This window comes from Pundamilia nyererei, unplaced genomic scaffold (assembly GCF_000239375.1).
Source record: "Pundamilia nyererei isolate P.nyererei 1_Seehausen unplaced genomic scaffold, PunNye1.0 scaffold00001, whole genome shotgun sequence".
NCBI classification, from domain to species: domain Eukaryota; kingdom Metazoa; phylum Chordata; class Actinopteri; order Cichliformes; family Cichlidae; genus Pundamilia; species Pundamilia nyererei.
In genome coordinates, this window is record NW_005187402.1 from 229,543 (window position 1) to 241,810 (window position 12,268).

Below are 12,268 nucleotides of genomic sequence, written 5' to 3' on the forward strand. Positions count from 1 at the left end.
GGGTTTTTTTTTTTTTAGTACCATTGCTTGGCTACAGTAATCTGTCCTTGACCAACCAGACTTGGTAACCCGGTTAGTAAGATTTCAGGGAGGTCTCAGGTCCAGTTTCTGGACAGGTGCTGAGGAAGGAAACATCTGTCATGTCTGAGAGGATGGTCTGAACATCCTCTCTTCAGGTCGTTGGTATAAAGTGCCTGCAGTGACGAGACCACAGAGTGTCTTTTATACCTGCTATGATGGTTATTAAAGCTAACCTATAAGTGTTGTTGCCATCACTATTGCACTTTGTTACTGATAAAACTTGGGCTGTTCTTTAATTTTTTAAATGTTTGTGTTGTTTGATGTGTGGACATGCTGCAAATCCGTTTCCCATTGGGGACAATAAAGTTACCAATTAGTCTTAAGACAATTGGCAAACGATTTTCTGCAGCTTAATGCAGACGAAACTGTTTCATTAAGCCCCAAATTAGACAACATCCCGGTTCTTTCTCATTGATGGTGAAAGATGCTGCTCAAAATCTTGATTTTTGATCTTTGACTTTTGATGCTCACATGAAGTCTGTGACCCACTCTTGCTTTTCCACTTAAGAAATATCAATCAGAGCTCCCTGACCTGCTGTCCATCTACACCAAGCAGTGCAAGTCCAAAGTTAGGAAGATTATGATGGACCTCTCCCATCCCAACAATGGACTCTTCTCACTGTTGAGGTCTGGGAAGCGCTTCCGCTCCCTTAAGGCCAAAACAGAGAGAATGAGGAGGAGCTTCTTCCCCCAGGCTATTCGGGCCCTGAACCAGGTGTAGGACTAGACTCTCCCACACATCACCACACGCACCACCACACATTTCCTATAATCCCATAATTCCTAGAATTTATAATCTTTATAATCTCTTCTGCTATTTGCACAGTCTTTACTGTAAATTCCTAAGTTAATTTGTAAATTTTGTAGTAAACTGTAAATATTGTAAAACTTTTCTTCTGTCATTTAATGGTCGGGCATTGTACAGCATTTCACACCCATGTCATACTGTGTATGGTTGTGTGTGCGTGACAAATAAAATTTGAATTTGAATTTGAAATATCACTAAACTCAGAACTGCTGTCTCCATAAATGAATTAGAGAGGCTTGTTCATGCCTTCATCTCCTCCCGCTTAAAATATTTTGATGCTCCTTTCTCCCATCTGTCAAAGACTTCTATAAATTACCTACAAGCTGTTGAAAATGCTGCAGTAACACTTTTAAATCACTCAGAAATTCTCACTTCATTGTTAAAATCTTTGCACTGGTTTCCAGTTTGGTTCGGATACCAGTTTAAACTCTTACTTTGACTGCCTTACAAGGAGAGAGCCCAACTTATATCATCCTTATAAGATCCTTAGATCTACAGATCGTGGTCTTCTGGTAATTCCACGGAGCTGTTTGAAAACTAGAGGGGATCATGCTGTCTAAATCTCAGCTCCAAAACTGTGGAACAGTTCATCTCCCCCTCTGTGCACCAGTGGCTCTGTGGCTGAAAACATCTATTCAGGCACACATTTGGATAATAATCTTGTGTAATATGTTGTTATTTTTAATATCCCTGAAAAACACTTTGTAATAGATTCTTGTCTTAAAAAGTGCTCACACACACACACACACACACACGCACGCACGCACACACATGGAATACTTGACAGATACATTTAAATAACTAAGATTTTATATTTTATGATTTCAGTTTCACAGTGTCACAACTGCAGTGTTGGGGCGGTGCAAGAGAAACCCTTCAGTTTCTTTTGCGGTTTATGTGACATCACAGTTTTCTGGTTCTGGCTGATAATAGTTTGATTCCTGTGTTTTCTGAATAAAAGAACCAGCGGCTTCCATTTAGTTTTATTCAAATGGCGCCAAATCACAACAGTGCTGTGTGCTGCAAGGCCAACATCTTAGAATAATCCGCCTCATTCAGAGCTCTCGTGTGGTTTCCTGTTGGGTCTTTTCGGGATAAACCAAAGTGACCTGTTAGCAGAGGAGACACCTGATCAAGTGTTGCTCAGAGGCATCTCAGCAGCTAACCTGAGCAGCTTCACTTTCTCTGCTCTGACCTTATCAGGTGTTCTCAGGTTTCAGTGCTTTAGCATCCGGTTTTATTTTTTTGAACTCTTTCAGGCTCAGACCATCTTCAAACTCGGACATCAGTCATCCTAAAGGGAGCTCCACAAGGATCCATCTCAGGTCCTCTGCTCTTTTATAGTTAGACATTTAACATCTGCTCCATTTCTACTGTGATGACACAAAAGATCATCTTCAGCTTCCTTATTTCAGCAGCTTCACCAACTCAGACCGAGGTTTCTAACAAAGCTCAGCTCAGGTTAGAAGATTTCATCGTTCCCACAAAATCTCCAAAAAAACTAATCACGTGTTCTTATCTAACACAGTCGACCAATATTATCAGCCCAAGACTTTATTCCTTGCACAGGGACAGAAACTTCATCTGTTAGTGAGGATAATCCCTGATAATCTGAAGGCTGTGATTGGCTCTGATTCTCTGTAATAACCAGACTGCAGTCGTCTCCAGTCTCCTCCATGAGGTTACCTGCTGTATTGAGTTTTTAAGTCCATCAGGGTCGAATTTGCAGTTCTGGTGTTTTGTTGGACCTGATGAGTTTCTGCATCACGTGTGAGGCAAACAGAGCTACAGTGGGGCAAAAAAGTATTTAGTCAGCCACCGATTGTGCAAGTTCCCCCACCTAAAATGATGACAGAGGTCAGTAATTTGCACCAGAGGTACACTTCAACTGTGAGAGACAGAATGTGAAAAAAAAAAATAAGATCCATGAATCCACGATTTGTAAAGAATTTATTCGTAAATCAGGGTGGAAAATAAGTATTTGGTCAATAACAAAAATACAACTCAATACTTTGTAACATAACCTTTGTTGGCAATAACAGAGGTCAAACGTTTACTATAGGTCTTTACCAGGTTTGCACACACAGTAGCTGGTATTTTGGCCCATTCCTCCATGCAGATCTTCTCGAGAGCAGTGATGTTTTGGGGCTGTCGCCGAGCAACACGGACTTTCAATTCCCGCCACAGATTTTCTATGGGGTTGAGGTCTGGAGACTGGCTAGGCCACTCCAGGACTTTCAAATGCTTCTTACGGAGCCACTCCTTTGTTGCCCGGGCGGTGTGTTTTGGATCATTGTCATGTTGGAAGACCCAGCCTCGTTTCATCTTCAAAGTTCTCACTGATGGAAGGAGGTTTTGGCTCAAAATCTCATGATACATGGCCCCATTCATTCTGTCCTTAACACGGATCAGTGGTCCTGTCCCCTTGGCAGAAAAACAGCCCCATAGCATGATGTTTCCACCCCCATGCTTCACAGTAGGTATGGTGTTCTTGGGATGCAACTCAGTATTCTTCGTCCTCCAAACACGACGAGTTGAGTTTATACCAAAAAGTTCTACTTTGGTTTCATCTGACCACATGACATTCTCCCAATCCTCTGCTGTATCATCCATGTGCTCTCTGGCAAACTTCAGACGGGCCTGGACATGCACTGGCTTCAGCAGCGGAACACGTCTGGCACTGCGGGATTTGATTCCCTGCCGTTGTAGTGTGTTACTGATGGTGACCTTTGTTACTTTGGTCCCAGCTCTCTGCAGGTCATTCACCAGGTCCCCCCGTGTGGTTCTGGGATCTTTGCTCACCGTTCTCATGATCATTTTGACCCCACGGGATGAGATCTTGCGTGGAGCCCCAGATCGAGGGAGATTATCAGTGGTCTTGTATGTCTTCCATTTTCTGATGATTGCTCCCACAGTTGATTTTTTCACACCAAGCTGCTTGCCTATTGTAGATTCACTCTTCCCAGTCTGGTGCAGGTCTACAATACTTTTCCTGGTGTCCTTCGAAAGCTCTTTGGTCTTGGCCATGTCGGAGTTTGGAGTCTGACTGTTTGAGGCTGTGGACAGGTGTCTTTTATACAGATGATGAGTTCAAACAGGTGCCATTCATACAGGTAACGAGTGGGGGACAGAAAAGCTTCTTACAGAAGACATTACAGGTCTGTGAGAGCCAGAGATTTTCCTTGTTTGAGGTGACCAAATACTTATTTTCCACCCTGATTTACGAATAAATTCTTTACAAATCCTACCATGTGGATTCATGGATTTTTTTTTCACATTCTGTCTCTCACAGTTGAAGTGTACCTCTGGTGCAAATTACTGACCTCTGTCATCATTTTAAGTGGGGGAACTTGCACAATCGGTGGCTGACTAAATACTTTTTTGCCCCACTGTACAAGAGATCACCAGCTAATCCAGATCAGCTCCTCTGTCTGCCTGAAACAAACTGAACCATCTGAACATTAATCAGACAGACAACTGCCACCTCCCCCTGTGAATGATTATGTGGAGCAGGTTATTATTAACGTGGAGCTGACCGTTCATGTGGACCACAGGAAGTTTCTCTGTACCATTTCCAGCTCTGCTGCTTTGGTCACTGTTTGCATCGTTGTTGCAGCGCAGCCTGAACGATGACAAACCAAAGTGTTCATGTAAAATATTCTCAGCCAGGAAACACCAGACTGTAATTTCCCCCTGTAGGCATGGAGAGATCTGAGCTCCAGATTTCCACCTGTCAGAGTTTCACAGTGGTCATGTGAGATGGTTTGTTACTGTAGGACGTCACTTTTTTCCACTGCTGTAATCGTGCTGGAGCCGCGGTCATTGATATGGTGATGGCAAGCGCTGTAAACTCTCCGTGTAACTCAATCAGTGAGACTCCGCTCGCCGTTAATCATTCATAAAGTCCCGAGCGCCGAGGCATTGTGTCTGTCACTCAGTCCGTCTCTCCTGCAGGAAACCTTTCAGCTCACTCAGGAGCTGAGCCAGGGTCTGTAGTTCTACTCACTGCCTTGCTTCACAGCACGTTGGAGACGACGAGCAGAGGTTCATTTACTTCAGATAAAATAAAGACACCACGATTACAAAGACCTACAAGTTCCCCCCGAGGTCGTGCACACGTCCCCTCCCCCTTGAGGTCATCCACACGTCCCCCTCCACCCATCATCTCCAGCTTTCATCAGCAGGGCGAGGTCATTTATGGTGCTGGAAAGTTTCATTTACTCTTTACAGCCTTCAGCAGCAAGAGATGTGACTCGCAAACGGCAGAGACTCCACAGCCAGTCACATAAGATGACAGAAATCAGCTGAACAGGTAAAACAGCTCTGTCAGTGCCCAGAATTACCACAGCGCCCTTCAGCTGGTGATAACAGGAGTATCACACCCCCCAACCCCCACATAGATGGGCTTCTGCAGGTCAGACGTGAAGAAGCAGCCCGTGTTTTTGACTGGGCCATGCAGAAAGCTTACATGGAACCATTAACCAGTAACCAGTAAGCATGTCCGTGTTTGAATCCACGTGTGCTAGGAAGACGAATCAGACTGCAGGACAATGTTTTTAATCTCGGTTTTGTGGTTTTCACATGACGGGAAGCTGTGACTTAGGTAAATCAGCAGGTGATCATGTGACCTGTTTGGTCGCTGGCTCCATCAGCAGCTCTGAATTAGTCATGAGGCAGAAGAAGAAGAAATGCCTCGCTGCTTTCCAAAGAGTTTATGAATTATTTACACACAGGAATCATCATCATCACCTCACCATCACCTCTGTGTACTTAGAACAGAGACACTCCTCCTCGCACTCACACTTCCTCCCGTCTGCTCAGAGACTTTCTGTAATTGGTCCTGGGTCACCAGAGAAAAGACGTGAGAGAGAATCACCCAAAGAAGTCCCTTGAATTCACCAAATACCAGCTAAGCGTGTCATCTCGCTGATGTCTTGACTCAGATGCCAGAGGACACCTTTGGTGTAAACAAGACACCAGCAGCGCTAACAAAACACACCAATTACCTGGTCAGGTAACTGGCAAGACTCAGAACTGGAGTTACAGCCAACGACCAATGACTGTGTCACATTTTAACCACAAGCAAACTTTAAAATGTCTTCAGCTCAGTGAGGTCCATTAACAAGAACTTTCCAATCTTCTTATCCAGGTCATGGCCAGGCTGGAGCCTATCACAGAGGTGGGAAACACCTGGATGGGCTGGCAGCTCATCACAGGGCTAACCCAGAGAGAAAGACAACGGTCACACTCACATTCACTAGTAGGTCTACTTAACTAACTTAGAGTCACCAGGTAACTTCACATGAAGGTATTTGGAGTGAGCCTTAATGCTGAATGCTCACTTCACTTCTCTTCCTTAGGTGTGGAAATGCTGGTGTGCACATCCACCTGCACAACACCTGGCTCATTTATCACCATCCATAAGTGTCCTGCAGATTCGCTACAACACTTCCAGCAGCTGAACACGAAACAACAAGACTGTATGCATATTCATCAGATTTACTCTCATTTTTAAGTTACAAGAACATTTTTTATTAAATAACCTTTGTATGTTTTGTGTTCTAATGTACAGCCACATGTGTTGTTTAACCACAGCCAGTCACAGTGCAATGGTAGGGATGGACAAGAGGAGTGAGATGACTGTAAGTACTACAGGAAGGAATGATGGCGGATTCAGGAAACTGAAACAATGAAAGAGGTTATAAATAGATGCAATATGGTGCAAATCTAAAAAGCTTTTGATCAAGAAATACACTTAACTGTTACAGATATTAATTTGATCGAGTCTAGATGGCCCGACCAAGTGATATACGCAGCCTTTAACACCTATTGTGGCAGAGTACTTAATCACAGGACAATACCGGCTCAGGTTATTGAGATCATTCAGGACTTCTGGGGGGTATGTTATAACACTTCAAAGGAGAACTTGATAAGTGCGCACAGCCCAAAATAATCAGTGTCCCCATTGGGTGCTGGCGTATGTATAACTGGGGGTGATTTCAGATTAGATCACAAGATGGACTGCTCAACAGGTAAAGAGTAGCAGGTGACCAAGTGCCACATGACTGGGAGCGGCCGGCCCAGGTTCCAGTGTGATGCACGGCCCTTTGCTGCTGTCAGCTCTGTTCAAGGAGTTACCCACATTCAGTTTCGGTAATACTTTTCTCAAGTGGACCAAAATCATATCCAGTGACCCACCCGTCAGGGGTGCCCTCTTTCACCTGTTTGCCCTTGTTCTCAGGAAGAATCTCCTTCTCCAGCAAGCTATCCGACTTTCCCTCTGCAGAAATCCTCAAATTTAGAGTCGCTCTGACTGAAGCCGAGAGCTTTGGTTTCACTCGTCACTGTCCCCATGCTGCATTAGCTGCTCTAGCCTGAGGTAGGGATTCAAACCTTCAGTGGGTTGCTGTAACATCAGAGTTCTGTACCACCCACCCTCACAGAAGTGACTGAGCAAAGCTTTAACCTCCTTCACACTTTTCGCCTTTAACTTCATGGAAAATGTTCTTTGTGTATTTGAAAATGAACCTTCAGGTGTGACTGCATCCATCAGAGTGATCCAGCTGCACACCATGGATCTGGATTCAAAACCGATTCAGTCGTCCTTTATTCATATAGCACCAAATCACAGCAACAGTTGCCCAGAGAAGCTTCATGTTGTAAAAAAACAGACCCTACAAAGGAGCTTCTTGCTGAGGAACCTCTGACTTTCCTCAGCACCAGTTTGCGGCTGCGAGTGGGTTAACAGGCTGAAAGATGAAGCTTACTCCGAGGATCGAAAGAGCCTGTTAGAAACTGTAAAAATACTTAAACATGAACAAACGCTCAAGTTTGTTTCGAGTCTTAAAGCACCAAACAAAACTGCACACACTACATAAAGTGAATGTAGGCAGTCTGGGGGCCCACTGCAGCGTCCAGGACCCAGAGTACTGTGATCCGCCCCTGTTCTCACATCAAACAGTGGCTCCCAAGATCTGATTGGTCGTCAATAAGCTGAAACTGGCTGAGCAGGTTCGGGAGGAGAGCTGGTTAAATGTTTGCAGAGCTGCTGAGGTACCTGCCTCCAAGTACAGGTGACACCTGTCAGGTGGGCAGCATCACACATGAACCGTAACAGGAGTTCTGATGAAGCAGGCCTGTTAACCCTTCTCTTACCCACAATGCACCTGGACCTCTGACAGCTGGCACTTTAATGAGGCTGACGCCCTGTGACAGGTGTAGATTTCACCTGTTTGTACCAAAGTAACACAGATTCACAGGTTGCACCACTTCCAGGAACTTTCAGGTGTTTACACTGAGCAACTTCCTGTTTCCACCTTAAAGATAAATCAGTAAAAGTCATCAATCGATTGATCAGTGATCAGATTTCACCGATCATTCGATTGATTGATGGATGTGTTTCTGTGTTTACAGTCCAAGTACCTCATTTACTCCAGTAGCTTCAGCATCAAATCTTTGTGAATCACCGTGGTGACCTCAAAACTCCAAAATAAAACAACCAATCAAACTTTCTGAAGAGATGATGACACATGATCAAACCCTGTAGTTAGTGACTAACGGACTAACCAACCCACCGACTAACTGACCGTCTGCACTAGCCCGTGCAGTTCTCAGAGGAAACTTTCACCATAATGTTTCCAGAGTAACTCTGGGATGAAGTAATGGAGTAAATGTACTCAGTTACTTTGAGTATTGCTTTTATTGTGAAGGAGCGCGGTCTTTTCGCAGTAAAAGCGTCAGCGGTGACGCGGCTCACCTTGAGCTTCTGCACGGTGCTGCTGTCCTCCTCGCGCCCCCACACCGTCACCCCTCCCTTGCTGTAGCGGCTGGTCCAGCCCTCCGTGCTCAGGCACTGCTCTCTGAACGAACAGAAGTCCGAGTCGTCCGGGATTTGCACCGGCATCTCCGATCAGCTGCCCACCGACCTTTGCACCTCACTGCGCCTGCGCGCCGCCCTCACACCACTAACAGGTAGCTGCTGTCCCGGCGGGGGGATGTGAGCGGCAGCGGCTGATGATGCCGCTTTTATCTGCTCCAGCACACAGATAGGACGGAGAGAAAGAGGTCCCACTCTGCTGCTCAAACACTACAATACCCACAAGGCTCGGCGAGGGCGGGGCCTATTGAGTACCTGCTGGACAGGTGAAGGCACAGTTGAAGTAGTCCAGATGGAAGGTTCACCAATGAGATGGAGGACAGAAACACCAACAGGAGATGCACAAATACGACTTTTACACGGACACAAAGACACAGAGAAGCTATAAACCAACAAAAAGAGGTAAACACACAAACACACACACATTTGGAGATTTCACCCCGCCATCCGATGGGTGTGGCGGGGTGAAATCTCAATGGTAACTAAGATGTGATTGTCTGTGTGTCTTCCTCCTCCTGCCTGCGAGGAGCTGCAGGAATCAGAGCGGAGGGAGTCATCTGTCTTCGCGCATCACCTTTGAGGCCCTGCAGCGTGCTGCCTTCACGTTCCTTTGGAAATGTGAGCTTCCCCGGCCGCAGAGAGCTACCTGAATCTCTCTAATCTGAGCTCTAGATTAGCTTTAGATTAAAAACACAAGTCAGCGTTTCCGCCTGTCACCTGGTACAGCAGATAGACAGTGAGACGGTGTAGTTTGGTTGAAAGAAAATAGTTCCTACATAAAACTGTTTGCCCTGACCCCCTGATGGAGCTGCTGAGGTTTCAGTATTTATTTTTGGGAGTCAGCTCCATCACGCTGAAGTAAAGGCAGGCATCTCCTGAAAGGTGGAGAGACAGAGGGCTGAAATATGTCTGAGCACTTCCTTTAATGCTGACTGTTTGATTTCCAGAGGCTCTTGAAGGCATCGATAACTGATACCTGTTCTCCAGGTGAAGCAGTGGGCGGAGCAAAGTGTGTGCGTGTGAGTCAGATCAGGTGTTATTTTCCATCATGTAACTGAGTCTGTAATGAAGGTCAGAGAGGAGGAGGAAGAGGAGGAGTAAAGTGTGATGAAGGTCAGAGTGTCATGTTCAGGTACTGCCTGATCTGTCAGTGAAACAGATTACCTGGATAAGTGAGTGTGATGTGATGTGAGTGTGCCCCCTGCTGACAGTGCACTGAAACCTGCAGGACTCGGCTCCAACCTTTAACTTCTGCACTTTAATTTTCCAGTTCAGGTCATTTCCACTGTAACGAACTCAGTGCTGGACTGTCTCTGAAAATGCTTCTTTTGGGTTTGCTGTGGTTTCTCCAGCTGTTTCCAGCTGCTGTGCTTTGTGCTGTACAAACTAAAGCTGCGTGTGATCTCATGTGGTGCTGTCTGTTCAGAGCAGCGTGCTGCATACGTGCACAAGCTTGGCAGATGATGCAAGTTTATTTTAAAACGATGAAACCCACCCAAATTTCATCCATCCATCTTCTTCCGCTTATCTGGGTCAACGGGACGCTGCCAGATCGCCACCTCCTCCAGCTTCTCTGGGGGAACGCCAAGGCATTCCCAGGCTAGCCGACAGATACAATCTCTCCAGCGTGTCCTGGTCTGCCCCGGGGCCTCGCTGGGGACCACCCAAATTTCATTAGCAATTAAAACCATTCATGTACTTTCAACAGCATCAGGTCTCCTTCTTAACACCAATAAATGTGAATTAATGCAAATTAAATATCGTTCAGATATTATTGTTCCTGTTAAGAATGAGATTTCATGCTTTGGTACAAGCAGTATGGTGGCACGGTGGTTGGCACTGTTGCCACAAAGCAAGAAGGTCCTGAGTTCAATTCCACCATCAGGCCGGGGTCTTTCTGTGTGGAGTTTGCATGTTCTCCTTGTGTTTGGTGTTTGCATGGGTTCCCTCTGGGTACTCCGGCTTCCTCCCACTGTTCATTTCACATTTAAGGTTGGCTGGATTCAACAATTATTGAGCTTCCTACAAGTATGTGTGATGTCATCCTCTTCGTATCCTTTCTAAAATCGCAGGTTTAAATTAATTTCTTGTCTGTAATTATGATGTTGACAAAATGTATTTTAAGCTTTCAGGTTTTCATCATCAGGTCTTCTTATTCTGGTCGCTCATGTAAATCATAACTCCTCCCATCATCACGATTTCTTCTGGAACAACAAGAAAAAAATCACAATTCTGTGACTCCTGGTTCTGAAACACTCCTTGTGATAGACTGTTATAGACCGTTATGTGTTTAATTATTGAAAATTAAAGAACACCTCGTCACCTTCCTGTAACTCATGGGAACATGTCTTTGGTGTGTCTCATCTAAAATCAGTGTTTCATCACGGGCCCAGACTGGATGAGCACCACCCTCCTGCTCTGCTGTAGGTGAAGCGGTCAGAGCTCTGTTCCTGGACCATCCTGTTCCTAACCATATACAGTCTTCTGTTGGAATCACCTCATCTCTGCTATTAACTGGAAGAAGGACGTGTCCACAGGTGTGTCCTACCAAAGAAGTCCTTAAAACTGCTATAAAACGTGACTCTCAGGGGTTTTGGAACGACGTCTTATCTGGACCACATCAGGACAGCAGCATAAACTCGTCTCTATCTTCCATGTCCTCACTGTCATGATGGAAATGCACAACTATACTGACACTATCAAACTTTCTGCTCTTGTCCTTTTGTCAAATAAAGCTTTTTTTTTTAAAGTGTGCTGTGTCTGGGTAAAGGTTAAAAGTTAGTATGTGAGTGTGTCACGTGCTTCAGAGCTGCAGACTTCACACTGATTCAGCTTCAGAGCTGTGAGCCTGTGCTGCCCCCTGCTGCCTGCTGCCAGCTATTGCTGAGTGTGGCTTTACTTTGTTTCTATTAGATCTAAGAGAGTTCTGTTGCAGTGCTTCCAGTTTAGTGACTTATTGATTAAAATTATATTTTATTTTATTTCATGTATTCAGTAAAGGAAATACCAACTTTTAGAATAAATAAACTCTAAGATTATCTTATGTTATTGTGTGTGTGTGGTGTGTGTGTGTGTGTGTGTGTGTGTGTGTGTGTGTGTGTGTGTGTGTGTGTGTGTGTGTGTGTGTTTGTTTTAAGGTCAGGTCTGAGCTGAACGGTTTGAACTTTATAACACAATCATACATTTTTATGTTTGTTTACACACGTTGATAAGAGGATGAGGTGTGGTGTAATAACACATGTGTCTGTGCAGATTCTTAGTTTATAACAGACTCGTTTTCCTTAATGACTGGTTATTGGAAAACATAAACATTTGAAATTTATGTTTCAGCTGTGTTGTACTCAGAATTATTGCTTCAATCAATCACCCAGTGCATCATGGGAATCCCCAGCAGCCTACACCTACTGCAGCATAACTAAGGGAGGATTCAGGGTCACCTGGTCCAGCCCTAACTATATGCTTTAGCAAAAAGGAAAGTTTTAAGCCTAATCTTGAAAGTAGAG

General features: G+C 44.9%; 1 protein-coding gene across 2 annotated transcripts in view; it reads right to left on the bottom strand.

Moving 5' to 3' along the window:
• Positions 1-8,810, bottom strand: part of stard15 (StAR-related lipid transfer (START) domain containing 15) — a 15,589-nt gene extending 6,779 nt beyond the window's left edge. For both annotated transcript variants that reach the window (XM_005719387.2, XM_005719386.2), the window contains exon 1: positions 8,646-8,810. In XM_005719387.2, coding sequence (XP_005719444.1) covers positions 8,646-8,792 — 147 coding nt within the window. In that variant the 5' untranslated portion in view covers positions 8,793-8,810. The remainder of the gene's footprint in view (positions 1-8,645) is intronic.
• Between the last annotated feature and the right edge of the window lie 3,458 nt (positions 8,811-12,268).